The 17,932-nt window shown below is 39.6% G+C and overlaps 1 protein-coding gene across 4 annotated transcripts in view; it reads left to right on the plus strand.

Moving 5' to 3' along the window:
• Nucleotides 1–3,354: 3,354 nt before the first annotated feature.
• The window catches only part of MMS22L (MMS22 like, DNA repair protein), a 92,735-nt gene continuing 78,157 nt past the window's right edge, over nucleotides 3,355–17,932 (plus strand). For 3 of the 4 annotated variants that reach the window (XM_055714301.1, XM_055714303.1, XM_055714302.1), the window contains exons 1-8: nucleotides 3,355–3,427; nucleotides 5,138–5,325; nucleotides 7,503–7,628; nucleotides 10,807–10,859; nucleotides 13,829–13,916; nucleotides 14,013–14,190; nucleotides 15,235–15,328; nucleotides 17,254–17,384. In XM_055714301.1, the coding sequence (XP_055570276.1) occupies nucleotides 5,147–5,325; nucleotides 7,503–7,628; nucleotides 10,807–10,859; nucleotides 13,829–13,916; nucleotides 14,013–14,190; nucleotides 15,235–15,328; nucleotides 17,254–17,384 (849 nt within the window). In that variant the 5' untranslated portion in view covers nucleotides 3,355–3,427; nucleotides 5,138–5,146. Of the gene's footprint in view, nucleotides 3,428–5,134; nucleotides 5,326–7,502; nucleotides 7,629–10,806; nucleotides 10,860–13,828; nucleotides 13,917–14,012; nucleotides 14,191–15,234; nucleotides 15,329–17,253; nucleotides 17,385–17,932 lie in introns of those variants that run through there. The other variant, XM_027800982.2, reaches the window with a different exon arrangement.

Genomic DNA, 17,932 nt, shown 5'->3' on the forward strand with positions numbered 1-17,932 from the left:
AGTAGGTACAACAGCAGTATAGCCAGCATCAGGTGTTCTCAAAGTTTCTACACATAACGAAGTAGCCCCCATTCAAAACACGATTATTTGACAAAGTTATAAATGCCTGTGCCTCACATAAAATTTTTTAAAATACACTTAATCTCTCCTACAGATGATTGCTCTTTGACAGTGTGTACGTTATTGCCCTTTTCACAACCTTTAAAAAGAGGCCCAAAACAGAACTCCATCTCCACCCTCCTATCAGTAAGTTGCCAAAACCAGGGTCCTGAAGTAAAATGAGCCCAGGGTTTGCTCCCCTCCCTTGGGCTGTCCGCAACATACTCACCATGGTGGGCTAGTTTTGAAGACTTTCTTCCCCTCCCCCTGCACCTATGCACAATGAGGGAGAATGGAGAGCAGTTTCAGCATTAAATTTGAACTTTCCGGCTTTTGTTAGCTTCAGTCACCACCTTAACATTATCTCAACTGTAGACTTTTATCTGTGAATATCTAAGCCCTGTCTTGTGGAAAACTAATTACTGAGCCACTGAGAGGCTTCATAATGTCCTGCATTTAAGTCCTGAACATCATACATAATGCATAGGAAGCAGTCTCTGCACTCTGATTACAGAACACTGTCATTAAGAGAGCAAATTAAAGATGTGAATAATTCACTGGCTGAGCTTATTGTCAGTGCTGCATTGTGAAATTAGAATTTCTAATAAGTACTGCAATTTTTTTAACCCAATTAACACAGAGAACATCTTGAGTCTGATTAGTACAATAAAAATTATTACCTTATTCTTTTGCTTCACAACAGCCAAATTAAATACTGTACTTAATTATGCAGCATTCATCGTTTCTGTGCTAGAAATAATAATAATAATAATAAAAAATCTCACTATCGCTTTAATAAGACTTCCAATATTTAGAGTGCAACCCAAAAATAGAGCATATGAATTTCATGCACAATTTCTTATCGCAAAGTTACTGGCTTCCCCCCCCCCCCCCCCTTAGACTTTGAAAATCGGTTTTAATATCAGCAGTCGACCATGATGTCACTACTGAAGCCTTCTCTGGAAACAAAAACGTATTCAAAAAAACCCCCCAAAACAACCCTTCTGAACAAGCTCTGAATATATATTGTGAATTAACTTTCTCTGGGTTGATGTGAAGACAGAAAAAAGACCATTATCACTTACTGACTTGAAACCAAATACACAAATATACAAACAGAGAAATACATAAATATATGCATATATACATATATAAGTCATTTCAGAAAAGATGCTTAGGAAATATACTATGAAAAAGCAGGAGCTGGATCAGCTCTCTTACCTCAGTTCCTTCTTGGCATGGGATAGATAACATCCTTTCATCCTAGAATGGAGAAAAGTCCAATTCAACATCCAGCGTGTTGATTTTCCCCCCACACGGTGCCTGCTGCCATGTTAAATAAAGAAAATGATCACTGAGGATGCAGCTTTTGTCTCCAAATATTTTAATACTGCCTTTTAGTGTCAAGGACCCCAGGAACCTTAGCACATCTGGCAGCAGACACCACTGGCTGCAGCTGCTGCAATGGGATTTTGCCTCAACCCTATTTCATTCCCAGCTCCTTTTTCTTCGCCATCCTGGGGAAGTTTAATCACAGAGCATGGGTGGGGAGAAAAAAAAAAAAAAAAAAGAAGAAAAAAAAAAGGAAAGGTGGCATTGCAATCACAAGCTTTCTTGATTTTGTCCTAGAGACAGGGACTGCAGCAACCACCTTGCATCTTTGTCTAGTTATTTTAGCATGTGTATGCAAGGGGGGAGGAAAAAAAGCCTGAAAATTATTCAGGCATAATGCAATAGACATAAAGAGACACAAAACGACAGAGGAAGAGAAAGAGAGGGGAAGAAAGAGGGAGGGAGAGAGGAAACAGAAAGACTAAGAGAAGGAGAGGGGGCTGTCAAGTGCAGCTAAATCTGCATATGGAAATCAGGGTTATCCTGGGTACAGTTTTATTTAACCATGATGTACTGTTTTTTTAATTAGACAGGAATTTAAAGAAGGAAACGAAGGATTCTTACAGACATAGGAGCAAAGGAAGCATTTTTAATCACAGGAGCCTTCTCACAGCAAGCTGCAGAAGTAACAGCAAAACTTTTTACAGCAACTTCCTTGTTAGAAACAAAAGTTTCATGTACTGCTGCTGTTTTACACCCAGAAACCAGGCAAAACTGGAAGAGCATTGATTCTGAAGTGAATCAAACCAAAGCAATCCACAATGATACAGTAATTTTTAAAAAGACCCAAAAGCTGCTAGGTACATAGCATGAATTTTAAGTGGACTTATGCCACATGCAGGTTTTAGGACTTCCTCCCTGGCCCCTATTTGATGGTGACTGTCATACCCAATGAAGGCACTTCTATAAATGAAAAGAGGGACACTCAGTTTGAATTTCAAATGTACTAAACACCGCTTCCCATGCTTGCTGAGAACTGCTGCTGTCTCCAGATGGGAGCAGTACCTGACAGACATGGGAAGGTTGGATCACAGTCTGTTAAGCATCAGAAAAGGCCAGGACCTCTTGCCCATGGCTGTGAGGGAGCATGGGGATGAGTGAACTGAGGAGGCCAAGGAGAAGGAAAATGAGGTTCAGGTACAAGCTAGAAAAGGAAGCCAAAGAGAGGTAGAGGTCAGTTGAAGCACAGGATTAGGAAGCAGCAGTCTGATCTGGGGTATTCAGTAGCAGTGCCAAGGTGCTGCTGTTCAGGTGAGAGGTGGCCAGGCACCACTCGCGGCTGGCCAGGCAAGGGGCAGCTGGCCAGGCAGTTGCAGTGGGGGGCTTGGGGGCACTGGAGGGGGCTGCCAGCGCCCAGTGCTGGGGGGGGCGAGCGGCTGCCACAAACCCCACCTACACGTAAAGCTGCAGGCGAGTAACAAACACATTGGGAACCAAGCGGCTGGGAGACGCGGCCACCGCCCGGGTGTGAGGAGGGAGGCGGTGGGGAGCGAGGGGCAGAAGCCGGAGGCGGGCAGCGGGGGCCGGGGACAGGCACAGGCGGGCCGGGGACAGGGCCGGCAGCCGCCCCGCAGCGGAGAGGCCGCCCGGCCGCCGCGGGGAGCCACCTGCGGGCGGCGGCGGAGGGCGCCAGCGCCGCTGCGGCCTGAGGCGGGCGGGCAGGGGAGGGAGGAGCGGGCTCGGGGCGGGGCGGTGCCGCGGGGCGGTGCCGCGGGAGGGAGCGAGGAAGGGAGCGGGCGGGAGCACCCCCAGGGGCGGAGGCGGGCCAGGCCCGGGCCGGGCGGCGGGGAAGGGCGGGGCGGGGCGCGGCGGGGCGGGGCTGCCGGCGGCCAATCGGCGCCGCGGCGCTTGCGCAGTGCGGCAGTGACGGTGGCGCGCGGGACGTACGGAAAGTGTCCGGGCGCGGAAGGGGAGCGGCGTCTCCGCTGGCGCGCAGGTACCTCGCTGCCCCGCCGCCACCCCGCCCCATCGCGGGCCTACCGCGGTCTAGCGGGGCTGACGCATCCCGTATGCGCGGCCCGGCCTGGCCCGGCCCGGCCCGGCCCGGCCCCGCCCGGCCCGTCGGGGAGGCGCCTCTGGGGAGCGGGGAGCGGCGCTAGGCCGCAGGCCTTGCGGGCCGGGGGTCGCGTGTGTGGCAGATCCCTGGCAGGTGTGCTGTCCGGTGGCCGCCGCCCGGCAGGCGGCTGGGGTGTTGTTACCGGCGGCTTTATTGTCGGTGTGCGGCTCCTACCCGCCGACTGTAACCTCCTGGGAAAGTGCTCCCGCGTGGCTGCCGGGAGGGATGCTGTGCTTACAGCCCGCTGGATCAGGGATGGAATAGACAAGTGGAGAACTGACGGGAGTGCCGGCTGCGAAGAGCTGCCCTTTTTATACTTACACACCCCCCCCCCCCCCCCCCCGCCCCCCAACGTTTTCTATCGTGTGGGGCGATTTTGATACCCTGAATAGAACCGACTTACCTTGGAAACCTTTCTTCTAGTGATTAGGGAATTCCCGTTAGCAGCTCGTTTTTGCCTTGCCTGCTGTGCTAACACATCTATACATAAGGTCCTGGTGTAAACTGAAGCACTTAAGTCGTTCTTTTACTTAAGAGTTGTTCTGCTGCTGCTGTACAGCCCACTGCGCTGCAGCAATGTGAATGAATGGGGGAAACTAGGACAGAAACCTCTTTTTAATTTAGCTCATTTTTCAGTCAGGCCTCTGTACTGCCAGCCTGTAGCCACGGTGTAAACTGATTTCTATAAGAACAGTATTCAAAACTGTTAGCAATTAAATTGAAAACTTAATTCAGAGTTTTGTTTATATGTTTGCATGTTATTGTAGAACTCTGATACCTATTGCCTAGTTCTGCTCTTTCAGAATGTTATATAAAATATTAATTCACTGATGTTAAGCTTACATGAACTTCTTTTGGGCATATATTAATTCACTGATGTTAAGCTTACATGAACTTCTTTTGGGCATGATCTTCCTTCTGCTTTGCTTTTTTTTTTTTTTTCTTTTCTTAGGTTCCTGGGAAGTCAGACTTTTAAAATGAAACCTCCAACTTTAGCTATGTCAGAATTAGCCATACAATCATTTTCTGAGCTTTAAAACTTCAGCATTTCAGGGTTCCATAATTGTCATGTGGGGTGTATTTACTGCTTCTTAGAAGGAACTTGAGCTGTAATGTACCTTAAAGTCGTGGGCAACTGGGAGCCTGTAATGCATGATGTATTTTAGTAGCATAGCTACTCTGGTCGGAAAATGCAGTGTTGCTGAAAGTAGCTTACCCCTGTCTTGTAATGTATTCCTGCCTCTTATTTTACCCTAATGCTGGTTTAACCTCATGACTAGTCAATTTAGAGAGCTAAACCAAAAGAAAATGAACCTGTTTTGTTTTTTTGTAGTCACTGATGTGACTCCTTGGACAGGTTGTGGTGGAGGAAGATGAAGTTGCACAGAGAGGCAGAATTGTGTGGCAGGGCACAAGATGGTGATTGCTTTTCTTGGAGGTATCTCCCTATTTGTTAGTTTGATGTTACAGTTGGCGAGATGTGTCCTTACTTGGACTGAAGGATTATTGGCAGTTGTAACAATGAGAAATTTATGTGAAGAAACGCTATGAGGTAGTTTTTTTAATTTGTCTGTTTGTTTTCTGGTTCAGGTGGAAACAATGGATGATGACTTGGTGGCTTCTCCCACGCCCCAGTTTCTCACTGAAAGCTTGGAGATGGCAATGGAAATGGAGAATGAGAATTCAAAGATGCCTTGTTTCTCCTGTGCTTTTGACAACCAAAATGGAGGGAGAAGCTTCTCTGCAGAGTCTTATTTAGCAAGTGGGTCTCTTAAGAGGTATGGGGTGTTTTTTGAGTTACAAATATAATACCCTTCTAAGATGTTCTTTCCTCTGGTGTTTGGTGTCTCTAAATTCTGATAGGGTTTCCAAGTCAGTTTGTTCCTCAGCTTTTATGGTCCTGAGGTCAGCTTGGTGGTATACCAAAGTGGGAAGGGCAATTGTGTTGATTCACTGCTTTGAATAGTGTTCCAGGTCTGGTTCCTAGCTTTGTGAACTTTAATATTTTAAAGGACCTGTTACGGGCCTGTTAGGAGACTTCAAAACTGGCCTGCTGGGCAACAGCGTCTGAGACTCCTTGAAGTTCTGAGGAGGCTGCAGCACTGCTTTTTCCAGTCATATGCTCTATTCAGTACTGGCCCTTACTCTCGTTTCCATGTAATAGAAACAAACCTGAGCTGCCCAGCTTCCCCAGATCACTGGGTCTGTCAAGTCCATCTTTCTCAAAGATGCATGCATTCTGGGTTTCAGGTTCAGAAGTCGGATGGATAACAAGTAAGTATTTTCTGTGAAATTCCAGGATGTTACTTTGGTTTAGTTACTGTCTTCTTTACTGTCTGTGATCCAGCTTAGTTGTCTGTGTCATTTGCTGATCCTGCAGGGGTTGTCTTATTTTTCCTACAAAAGCATAATCTTTCTGTCTGTCTGCCTGCCTGCCAGGCCTCATATTTTGTGTTGTTATTTGGAGTGGTTTTTTACCCTTCATTTCCACAGCCTTTTCTGTAAAGCCTTAAAGGGGTTTCCCCTGTACCTCCGCCATTCCCTGCCTTATTTATCATATTGGGGTTTTTTGTTGGATCAGAGCACATTCATTCAGGCTGATGTCAAGTAAAGTACTGAGAGAGCCTGTGTCTGCATGAACATATCACTAGTGGATTCCGCACTGACAAAGAAGCGTTTCATGACAATTTCATGTGAAAACTGACTCAGGAGTCTGCATGTAGACAGGTTTCCCAGATCACTACAGTCATGATAATACTGTTCACCTGCCACTTATGCACGTTGTCTACTTGGATTGTAAATTCTTGGAAAAGTGTGTGTGCGAGGGATGACTTTGTCTTAATTATCTAGAACAGGAGTAACTGGATTTAATTGCTAAAGGCTTTAATTGCTAAAGGCTTTAAAATAGACCAGTGTTTAGGCAGTTACCAAGTGAACTACAGATGTTATGGGAGATTGAGCTGATTATTCAGCAAATGCTCTTTTTGCCTCTGAGAACTGAACTTTTAATAGTGCATAGTTCAAGAAGAATATGAATTTGGTGTGTAATATAATGAAACTAAGTGCTTGCCCAGTATGTTTTTTTTATTTTTGAAAACTGAAATACTTCTTGAATATTAGTGAATTCAGTTTCACCTATACTGAAGTATTTTATGAAAGGCAGTGGGGAAAATTCTGAAATAATTTCCTCTGATGTCTTTGTTGTTGTTATACAGCTTGCTGTGATTTATTTTTTTGAAACCACATTAATAAATATTTTTATATTTGCACAATTATTAATGTTTTAACAATCTACACAGATGGCTGATTTTCTTGACTTAGAGTGAAATGGTAATTCTGATTTTATTTATTTTTCCTTTAGCCAGAACAAAGGGTAGTCATGGCCTAGCGTTAAAGTTATATTAAGTCAGATTTTGTGACCTTCATCAGTTTACCTGCATAAAAGTGTGTTTTTATTAATGCGTTCTAAATAAATATTATTAAATGTATATAAAAGAGCAAATGCATGTTCTAGCATTAGTTATTAGGTATGTAGTGTACATTGAGACTGATTCCAAATATACACTTCCAGTGGAGTATGTTACCTCATGTAGCAGCCTCTTCTGGTAAGTACAGTCTGTATGTTATGTCTTAGCCCCTTTTAAGGATGAAGGTGCTTCAAGGTGGTAGGTTGTTAATTTTTATTTGATTCTAAAATATACTGTGTCCTATGACTATATAATGTTTTTATGCTCTTGAAGCTAGAAGTTGTCATATTTTATGTACTATATATCGTATTGCTATAAAAGATATAACAGTCTTGTCTTTTGAGAGCACTGCTGCTCCTTCCTATCTATAGTATGCATGTTGCTGATAAATTGATAAAATATCAGTGGTACGTAAGCCAGCTGTAGATACTGTATTCTATAGCTTTATTACTGGGGAATGTTTGAGTATTCTTGGCTCTATTTTACAGGGTTTTGCTGAGACTAGATCCTTCTCCAAATGACTATGAAGAAGATGTAGTGGAAATGTTTGGCTTTCAGTGGGTTACTGAAATGGCATTAGTTGAATCCTGTGGACTTCTCTTTGGCTTACTTAGGTATGGTAACATTAGTGTATTTTAGAATTAATCTGCTTCTGTAATAATATAAACCTTAAGAATGTAAAACTTTTCAAGTTTTTGATAATTCAATTATAAAAGACTGTCGGCTATGCAGCGTATCCAGAAAGATTATACTGTCTATCTAATGCTCTAGTAAGTGAAGGGTAAGACGCAGATGGAGTTACAGGAAGAAGTAAATTTTGTGTCACAGATTTTTAATAATAAGTTTCTAAGCAGTGTGGTGCATATCTTAGCCATCACCAGATAAAAATTGGTAGAGTATAATTATTACAACAACATTGTGATTAATGTAGAAGTCTCTAACTTCAGAATATATGAATAAACTATATAAGATTTCCTTGAATGAGATTGTGCTACCCATATAACTGAAGTTGTCTTTTGAAGGTTTTAAGTCCTTTTTTGTGCATAAAGAAAAGTGGAGGTTAAAAATCAAATACTGTAAATGCTGGATGCAGCACTTTCTTCAATTCTTTGGATTAGGATAGCTTCAGCAATCTTTTCAGATACAGTTACTCAGTGTTTGACTAATTCAATGTAGATGTTTAATCTGGTCAATGCAAATACACAGATCACCGATAATCCTCTTTGCTACTGATAATCCTCAGGATGTACAGCACATACAGAGAGTGGATAGGAGAGGAGCTTTTGTATGATTCCACAATATATTCCATCATTCCTTTTGATTACAGTGGATTCTTCCATCCCTTTAGGGTATGACCAAGGGCATGATGTGAAACTTCACTAATAGGGTCTGGCTTACTGAAACCTGATGGCATAGATGGCAGGAAGTATATTAAAACCAGTATTATTTAGCTTTGCTTGTCTGATGCAAGCTTTGACTTCACTGTGATTTAAAAAAAAAAAAATTATAAATATCTGATAATGAAGGAGACAGGAGGATAACTTAGTTAAAAGAAATACTGTATCCCTTTCAGCATTTAGTCTTATCTGTTTATTAACATAAAATCATTGGGCAGTGACAGTGATATAGTTGATCTGTTGAATTAAATTGATTTTTTTTTTTCCCTGTGATATAAACTGCTCTGTAATTGTAATAGAGATGAATGTAAGGCATAATATATTTTGTTGTGTTTTTTAAGTTATTCAGTGTTTTAAAACCTACTGAACTGGTAGGAGTAATGGTTTTCAGCTGACCCTTGGCTATGAGGGTTTGGTTGCTAAGCTGTCTTTTGGTGTGACAAGTCCCTCATCAAGGATATTATCTCAGTTCATTTGTTCAGTCATAAAATGGAGCACTTTCATTTATAGACCAGTTGACAACTGGAAGTAGGAAAAATTCTTTTTACATTGTAGAAAACGTGTGCTTTGAGTACAAGTTACAATGATTCTTGAGGACAGGGTGGCTGTAAATAGTTTGGTTTATGAAGTACAGGTAATATCTATGTTGAAATACATGCTTACAGTAATCTAGTCTTTTTAATGTGTGTGTGTAAATATTAAAGACTGTTATTTCACATTTTTAAATATTGTAGTAAATAATGATATTATGCAGCAGAACTGCAAGTTAAAAACTTTAATTGCACAATAAAAAGAATTCTTACCTGTGGTTTTTTTGTGTGATTGAGGATGTGTAAGTCAAAGTGAGTAACAGCTACATAACCACTTAAATGGGTATATTAAGAAAATATATCTTTGATTAATGAACAGCAGTACCAGTTTAACTGTCAGAATATTTATTTGCAAATCGAGTGATTTAATGATTAACAACCATGAGGATCAATCTTTGAGGTAAAAATGCAAATGGAAAATTGAAATTAAAATTACTTATTTAACTGATGATATCTTTGTTATGCTTCTCATGCCCGGTTTGTGCTTTTTTCTTTTTTTTTAATCAGCCCACTGTATTCTGTCTTGTCAATTCAGTGGAGAGTTGTTTTGTTTTTTTTTTTAAACTTGTGTGGCTCCTTTCTGACATTCTCTCTCTAACCTTCAGCCTTTTTCATAAAGTCTTCCTGCTTTAGTCTTACCTCCTTTCTACATGGTTGAAATACTTGGAAAAAATCATGCACAAATTCAGCATTGATTTCAAAACAAAATGAACAGCAAAACCCCACAACCCACATAAGTGACTGAAGGTAATCTCGGGTAGCTGACATGATTTTATCCAAGGAAGGAAGAGTTAGGGGAGATACTTTTAAAGTGTGCCTGCCCTTTAATATGCAGGTTACAACCTGGGGTATTGGGTCCTTGTGGGCACTTCCTAGTTTTCAGATTTTTTTTTTCCATAAGAACAATTGATCTGTGTTGTATCCAAGTATCCTGTTTTTGAATCCTTCAGTAGTTGCTGCTTTGACTGTATACGAAACAAAGCAGAGAGCTCCTTCCTCAATTTATGCAGCATTTTCTTTCAAAAATCTGTCTTACACAGTTGTGCTTTTCATGTATTCAGTTTACTACCACATTATCTCTGCGGAGACTATACTTGACGACCACTTGAAAATAACAGTTGTTGCAGAATATGGCTGAGTGCTTACCTATGTTACAGCTTTCTTAAATTTTCATTTGCAGTGGTAATTAGCAGCTTCTTTAAAAATGCTCTCTCCCCTCCAAAACTGAACTGAGTTTTAACTTTTCTAGAGACACTTCCTCCTTTTATTCTACTATATTTGTTGCTTTTTATCTTTTGTGCTCAAGTTAAGCAGCAGACCACCCTAAAGAGGAAGTGGGAAAAGCTGTGGAAACAATTTACTAGTGTTCATACACAGGTGAATTAATTCAGTGTATACTGAGCATATGCCATGAGGGCTAACTTTTGAGTTTTATTCTGTGGTCAAATACGAAGTTGATTAATGCTTGTGGAAAGATCACTTACAAGGAATTGCTTTTGGGGTTTTTGTGTGTGTGGTTGCTTTTTCCTTCCCTCATATTTAGTTAATTTTGTATTTGTTACTGTGTTTAATGTTGTAAAAACAAGCAAAAACCCTGTCCATTTTAATCCTTTCACAATTGGATGTGTCTGTTGCTTTCCACTATTATTATTTCGTAAGTTACATTTCTGTAAGCTTTTTCAGAAATACAAAGGAAGAAATACCTCTCACCTCTGTTCTATTTGGATCTTACTGAAATGTAGTTTTTACTTTTAAACAGCTTTAACCTATATAAATACCATAAACCTTTGTATTCTTTTAATTAGGCAACAGATAGACAGACTGGAAAACCTAGTAAAAATGAGTTCATCTGATTTTGGTAAGTTTAACACATTTAATTTGACATGGGGACAGGTATCTGACTACTTTTTTATTATAAAGTATATTGTCACAGATCACACTTGTGCTTTGAATCTTGACCGAGGGCTTATGGCATGGAGTGTGCCACAGAACAGTGTATAACCAGTGTAAACCTGCAGTAAGGGTCCAAGTACAGGCAACCAAGAGATGGATATAAAGTAGTGTGGAAAGATAGTGGAAATGTTGTGAGTCAATTTGGAACCAGATCTGCCTGTATAGTAGGTGCACTGGGCAATCCAGACCTTACTGACCTGAGTGGGCAGTTTTAATTTGACTTGAGCTATGATGTCACCCCTAAGGCAAAACTGTGAACTCATTTAATTGAAAAGGCAAAGTTGCATCAAAACTCCCAATAACTATTGTAGTTACAAAGGTAGTGGGTTGGGGCTTTTTTCAGAGTTCTCTTGGCTTACGTATAACCAAGTTAGTTATTTGCTTAATTTAGTGTTATTTACAAACAATTTATCTTTGCAGCAGGATCAATATAATGGGATTACTACAGAACACTTTGTTTCAATTAAATACTAAGACATGAGAAGCAGTATGTTTCTGAAGGATTATTGCAGCCTTGGGCTGCTTGTAAGTTTGAAGGCTGAATTACTTAGCAAGTTGAGAAGTTCAGTAATTACTCAGAAATAAACTGTCCTTAGTATCTTCTCATTACAGATACATTGCTAGTGTTCTAAGAGTACAAGTGAATATTTTTACACATTATTTTGGTTTGGTAATGTCATGCTCTCCCATTTAAATCGTTGGTATGAATTTATCAAGTTTTTTTCATACATTGTTGTTGATTGTATCTTTAAAGTCTGATTTTGCTGACATTTAATACACAAATGGAAATAGCCTTTATTCAACTTTATTCGATTACATTTGAACTTTTATTTATATGGTAGCTGGACAGCACGAAACTTTTCTGTAGTTCTTTTTCCCTTAAATTTAAGCATCTGTTTGATTCTGTTCTCTGAATCCAGTTCTTCCTCTTGTCAAATAAGTTAGTAAAATAACTGTTGGATTTTATGCTTTCCATCAGGCTTTCTTTGTGATTTAGAGCAAGTCACTGACATGTAGGGGACTGAAGTCGCCCTTTATACAACCAGGCTAGTAGCAGAGGACTGTCATGAGTATTAGAATACTCAAAATGATCAGGCAGTGTGATGTTAGGTATTATGATGTCTTAGATAAATGAGCTATTGCCACTGTTCGGAGTTTTAGCTCAGTAAATCTTTGTTGTGGATATATGTTCATACAGTTATAAATTTTGTACACTTAATTCAATTTCCTATCAGTTTTAATGAGCTTTGGAACCTTGGTACTGAGACTGTAATGTGGAAGCTGTATAAAATCTTGTCTTATGCTCTGTGTTATTTTGTCTTTTTTGAAAATGCCTGATCTGTTCTTAACACTCTGCTGTTCCTGTTTTGTTCCACTTACTTTATTGCTCAATGATTTATGACATTATGCAACAGATTTTGTAGTGAAACACTGTAATTAAAATTTTGCTTAAACAGAACTTCTGAGAACTTAGGATAAAATATTTGTTGTTGCTACAAAGCAGCTGTAATATGTATAAAGAATTCCTTTTCAGCAGAGTGATCTGAGCCTCTGAAACTTATGATTCATTAGCATGGCAGAACCCATGGCTGCTTCTGTCGTGGGGGTAGGCTGTACGCTAGAATATTATGGTAGTTGTACCAGTTGATTTGCTTCACTCAGTGAGTGGTGGTGTTCAGAAGATATTGAGGTAGGCTTATACGCACAAATTTATTTGTGGCATCCATAACAAGTGGTATATATGAACCTCAAGATTACTTGGAGGGGATGGGGGGAAGCAAAGAGGGAGGGGAGAGCAAGAAAAAGGAAAGGGAAGAATCCCCGGTGGTCAGCTGGGGAGAGGAGCAAAGGTGATTGCCTTTCCCTGGACGAGCAGTAGTAGGTGACAAAGAGTTTTTGCCACAGATCGGCTCTAGCGCAATACGCTTTCACTGGGGCTTGCTCAAAATTCTCATTTGCTGTTCCCATTTATGATGCTCTTAATGATTAGCATGTGCTTAATCAGGTACAAGTGTTGCAGGCTGACTGGTTGCTATGCTTTTCTGTATATATATTGTTGGGCAGTAGTTACTGGGTATTTAAATGACTGTATCTGCTTGGTTATGCACAAAGTTTCATCTTTCTGTAATATAAACTGAAAGCTACAAGGCAAGGTGCAGGAATAAATAAAGAGTGATTCTCACACCAATGGCAAACGATTCCAATGAATCTGCTGTAACGATGGTGTTTGAGCTTGCAGGTGCAAGACAAGGAGGATAACACCATGAGAACAACAGCTTCAGAGGGCAAAGGAAAGGAGACGTAGCCACAATAACTGGCTGAAAGGGTACAGAGCTGCAAGGGAAAGGCAGGCTACAGGATTGTACATGGATGGCTCTTAGCATTACACATCTTAAGGCACTGTGCAACAATGTGATGCTTCCTAGGAAGAGAAGTTACAAAGCATGTTTCCAAATAAGTCCACCTGCTTAAGTCCCCCAATAAAAAGGATGCTGAGAATTTTTCAGACATACCTTTTTTGAAGGTGTCTTGGAAGCAGACAGGAAGCAGGGCAGTAGGGCTGAATGAATTCTTCTAGCACTGCTTGCTTGCCTCTGCCACCTTTCTTGAGGGGCTGGAATCCTTCTTTTCCCTCTGTATCTGGGTATGAGCCTGAGAGGATAAGATGAAGAATGGATCCCTCTGGCATTTACATTGCATGCAAATGCAATGACATTTACAAGTGCATGTTTACCACCAGCTGCCTCCCAAGCTGTCCTCAGAAAAGAGAGTGGCTTTCCAGTGGTCTGGTTTAATTTCTGTGGAGAATGCATGTCTTAAATGAGTCACAGTGTGGGCACATCTGCTTTAAGCTATTTATCTCTTTTACTCCAGGTCAAGCTGCAAATTTGCACTCTGAAGCAGAGAGCATCAGGCACCAATGTGTTGAGTTTTTGCATTATGTGAAAGTTTTCATCTTCAGGTGAGATTTGCACACAGTTTACTAACTGATGTACTGAGCTTTGTGCAGCTGCTTCTTATATGTTTTCTGATTATGTGTCTTTGTATGTGTGTTCAGGTATCTGGAACCCCCTAAATTGGAAAACAATGGAATGCTCCATCCATATGAAGAACTAGAAGCACAGTTACCATCAGTGTTGGTGGAGGAGCTTCATGCTTTAACCATGCACATTGGTCACCTTTGTGAACTCCCTAGTACTGTCCTGGCAGCATTTACTATTCAACATCAGGCAAAGGTTGATGTCTTTGATAATTTTAATAATTTTTTTTGTGTACGTATTCAACTTGATAAATTTTGGCTGAATAAGAATTAATCTTTCTTCAGGCTGGAATTGAATTTACACTTTATATTCTGCTTTTTTTCCCCTTTATAAGTGCCATCCCATACTTGGCAAATACAACAAATGAGACCTGGATTTTCTGTTGTTGTTTTTATTTATCTATTAATTTTTATGTTTTATAGCTTTTAGAATTCTCCCTACACTATACAAATGATAATAACAATTTCAGGTAGATAAGTAGGCTTACTAATGGTTAACATTTCTGACCTTTCCCAGTAGGAGGGGCACTTTATAAAAATACATTCTGAAATCTGATTCAACATAGGAAAACATCATGCATATAAAGAAGAAAAGGGCAGACATGGAAGTAGGCGTGGCAACATTAAACTCCAGTGAAGTATACACCTTAAGATTTGTGCATACATATAATAACTAATGCTTTCAAATAGTTAAGAAAGAAAGAAGGAATTTCAGTCTTGGATCGCATAAACTAGTATCTGGAGAGGAATGATCCACTGAGAAGCAGCATTTTGATTTTTTCTGATTGCTTGGGTTGTCAGTAGGGCCACTGTTGAAATTACGATTTCTTTCATCAGCTCAAGTAAACTTCAAGGAAGAGAATTTTGAAATGCTGGAATTACTTTGAGTGCATTTTAGTAGTTTGTGTGCGACCTAATACTTCTCTGGAAAGGATAACTAAGGGTGCTGTTGTCTGTCAAGTTTAATCAATGCATTGTGTTTAAATTGTAGTTTAAATCAGATTAAAGACTTCACGAACATCTTCTACAGACAGAATTAATTGTCATGAAGGTTTTTTGTTTCTTTTTTTCTTCTTTAAATGAATGGAATGTTGGTATGTTACAGTGCATTTGATCATAGATGTCCATAATGCTCACTGTTGGGCAAAATGTACGCCCATCTTCATGTGTCTTAGTACAGTATCCAGGATTTGCTGAAGAAATGTTAAATATAAATAAGTGTGTGCATTTCTAATCGCAGGTCTTTCCCCCATCATGGCATTTTCTACACCTCCACTTGGATATTAAGTGGCTAGTACTGGAAGTTCTTCATGTACTAGGTGAAAAAATGATGAGTAAGTGTGCAAAGTTTTGTTTTTTTTTTTCCCTTGGAACTTATTCTTGTATATATGACTTGCCTAGACTTCTCATCTTAATTTGTCCAGAATCATTTACTACTTTTAGTAGCTTTTAAGCATGGCTATATTTAATGGGGTAAAGTGAAATGTGGTGGCTGGTTCTTTGAATCTTTGTGTGGCTCAAATTAAATGAAATAGGAATTTGTTCTATCAAAACCTGACCAGGATTACAAAGTTTGTTCTCAATTGATGTTTACAGCATATTACATGTTTAAAAACAATGCACTTTTTGACATTGCAAATGAAAATGCATTTGCAGAGATCCAGGATACATAATAGTGAACAGCAGTTTGATGAATACAATGTAGGAAAAGTATCCAAGGATGGACCAGGATTAAGAATCTTAGAGTGGAGAATTTGTATGGTTACCCATGTGCAATACTGGGCAAAAGAAGCCTCAGTCCGAGGAGCTTGTAAAAGTACAGCAAGAAAAGGGCAAGGCAATACCTTTTTTCTCTCTCTCTTTTTTTTTTTTTTAAAGACTTTGAAAGGGCAAAAAGTAGATTGATAAGACTAAGATAAAAAAGGTCATAGAAGGCAGCTGAAGAACCCAACTTCTAAGTAGATCAGTTTGCTGAGGAAGAATTGTTAGAATACAGAAAAGAACTTAATTTGCTTTGTGAGAATTGTATCTGTTGTTCATGTCCACACTAGCAAAATAAATCACAAAAATGTATTTTCTTCTATAATAATGGTGTCTCCACAACCAAACATTCACCATCCCCACCCTGTTATTATAAATTATCAATATAAGTTCCATGTAGGAATTCCAACAGTTGGAATAACATAGAGGTCTAGAAAGAATGCACTGCATATTTAGCCTGGGTAACTGGTACTGTGTCTAAACTCTTGGATTAACTTTCACCTGCTCCAAGTGCTGTCACAACACCGATTCCCTCAGGTTAATGCATCTTCACTGTTTCTGTATATCAGTGCTACTGGATAATGTGTGGGTTGGCTGTTCTATAATTCTAAGTTTCTTCTATGATCCATTGTGGGATAACCTGTTTTCCTTTTTGGAGCCTTTTGAAGAAAGGATGAGAAAACTGTTGGAGGCAATTTATTGTCCAGAATTCTATATTTATTTTAGGTAAAGTTCTGAGTAATAATGCAGTAATCCATTTTTATAGGAGGAAAGCTCTTGCTTTGTATCTCTGTGTATATTATTTTGTCTTGTATTCTTATGTGCCTTGTAGAATTTCTTAGGATCTCGTGTCGTTCTGTAAAGTATGCCGAGTAGAAACTTCACACTGGTGAGACCAGTGGCAGGATAAATGGGTTCAGGGCTTCACCCTGCATTTCCAAGAATAAAATACAGGCTCGTTCTACATATCTTCTGTTCCACTGATGTCAAGGGAGTTGTACTGTTGAAAAGCTTGTAGGATAAGATCTTACAGCCTCTTAACTTCACCATTTTATCTGTCTTAATGTCTACAAATGCTCAAGTTGGAATATGATCATGCCAGCTTTTTACATCAACACATACAAAGGAAAGTGTTAGACCTCTCCAGAATTGTTTGTCATCAAGTTGCCTATCTGCAAAACGTGTCATGATTTCAGAACATGCGCACTGGCATGTGATAAAGAGGAACTTGCAGATAAATAAATCTTTATTCCACTGCAAAAACTGTGCCAATAAAAGGCTGTGAAGTGCCAAACTATTTTACTGTCAACCAGAATAATACCAGACTTCAGTATAATAATAAAGGGTGCATGAACTTTCCCAAATGAGTCTGTAAATTACAATTGCATACAGCTCAACAAACAGTTCTAAAATACATAGAATAGAATAGAAATTACTGTCTTGTATTCCTACAGACAAATCCAGGACTAAATAGGTCTAATTTTCTTTTCTTTTTTAGGACAAGTTGTATATGCTAACCATTTCATAAATCTAACTGGAGAGAATTTAACAAGTGTCAGTTTATTTGAAGCACACTGTGGAAATCTCATATCTGATTTAATAAGCTTATCCATCAACAAGTTTATAAAGGTAACTTTTTTCTTTATATAGGACACAGGCAGTTAGGTGCTGTGTATTGGGAACCATATGAATTAGATACTGCACCAGTGCATAGATGACTTCTTACTACGAAGTTTTAAATGTTATGTGTGGTTTGTATCTCCATGTTTTAAAAAGTGTTATTTGTTAGGAGCTAAAATTGTGTTATATTTATTCATGACCATCTGGCAGTTGAATGAGAGAGTAATATTGAAATGCACTGTGTACAGAGCAGAAGTGAATGCCACATTTCCTAAGTTCAGTGTTCCAGGTTTAATGCCAAACATGGCACGGTCTAAAAGGTTTAGAACTATAGATACAAAAAAAAAAAAAAAATCTTTTCATACTCTCTTCAACAGGAACAAAAAGAGAGTAACTGTAATCCTGGCAGTAAGCTAACTGGACATTTACAGAATGTCATATTCAGTTGATTGTTGCACTGTTCCTATTTCCACAACCTCATATTTCTGGTACAGCAGTTCTACATTTGTCAAGGGAAAACTTGTCCTCTTTTCTTTTTTCTTTTCTTCTACAGCTGC

This window comes from Falco cherrug, chromosome 6 (genome assembly GCF_023634085.1).
Source record: "Falco cherrug isolate bFalChe1 chromosome 6, bFalChe1.pri, whole genome shotgun sequence".
Lineage (NCBI taxonomy): Eukaryota > Metazoa > Chordata > Aves > Falconiformes > Falconidae > Falco > Falco cherrug.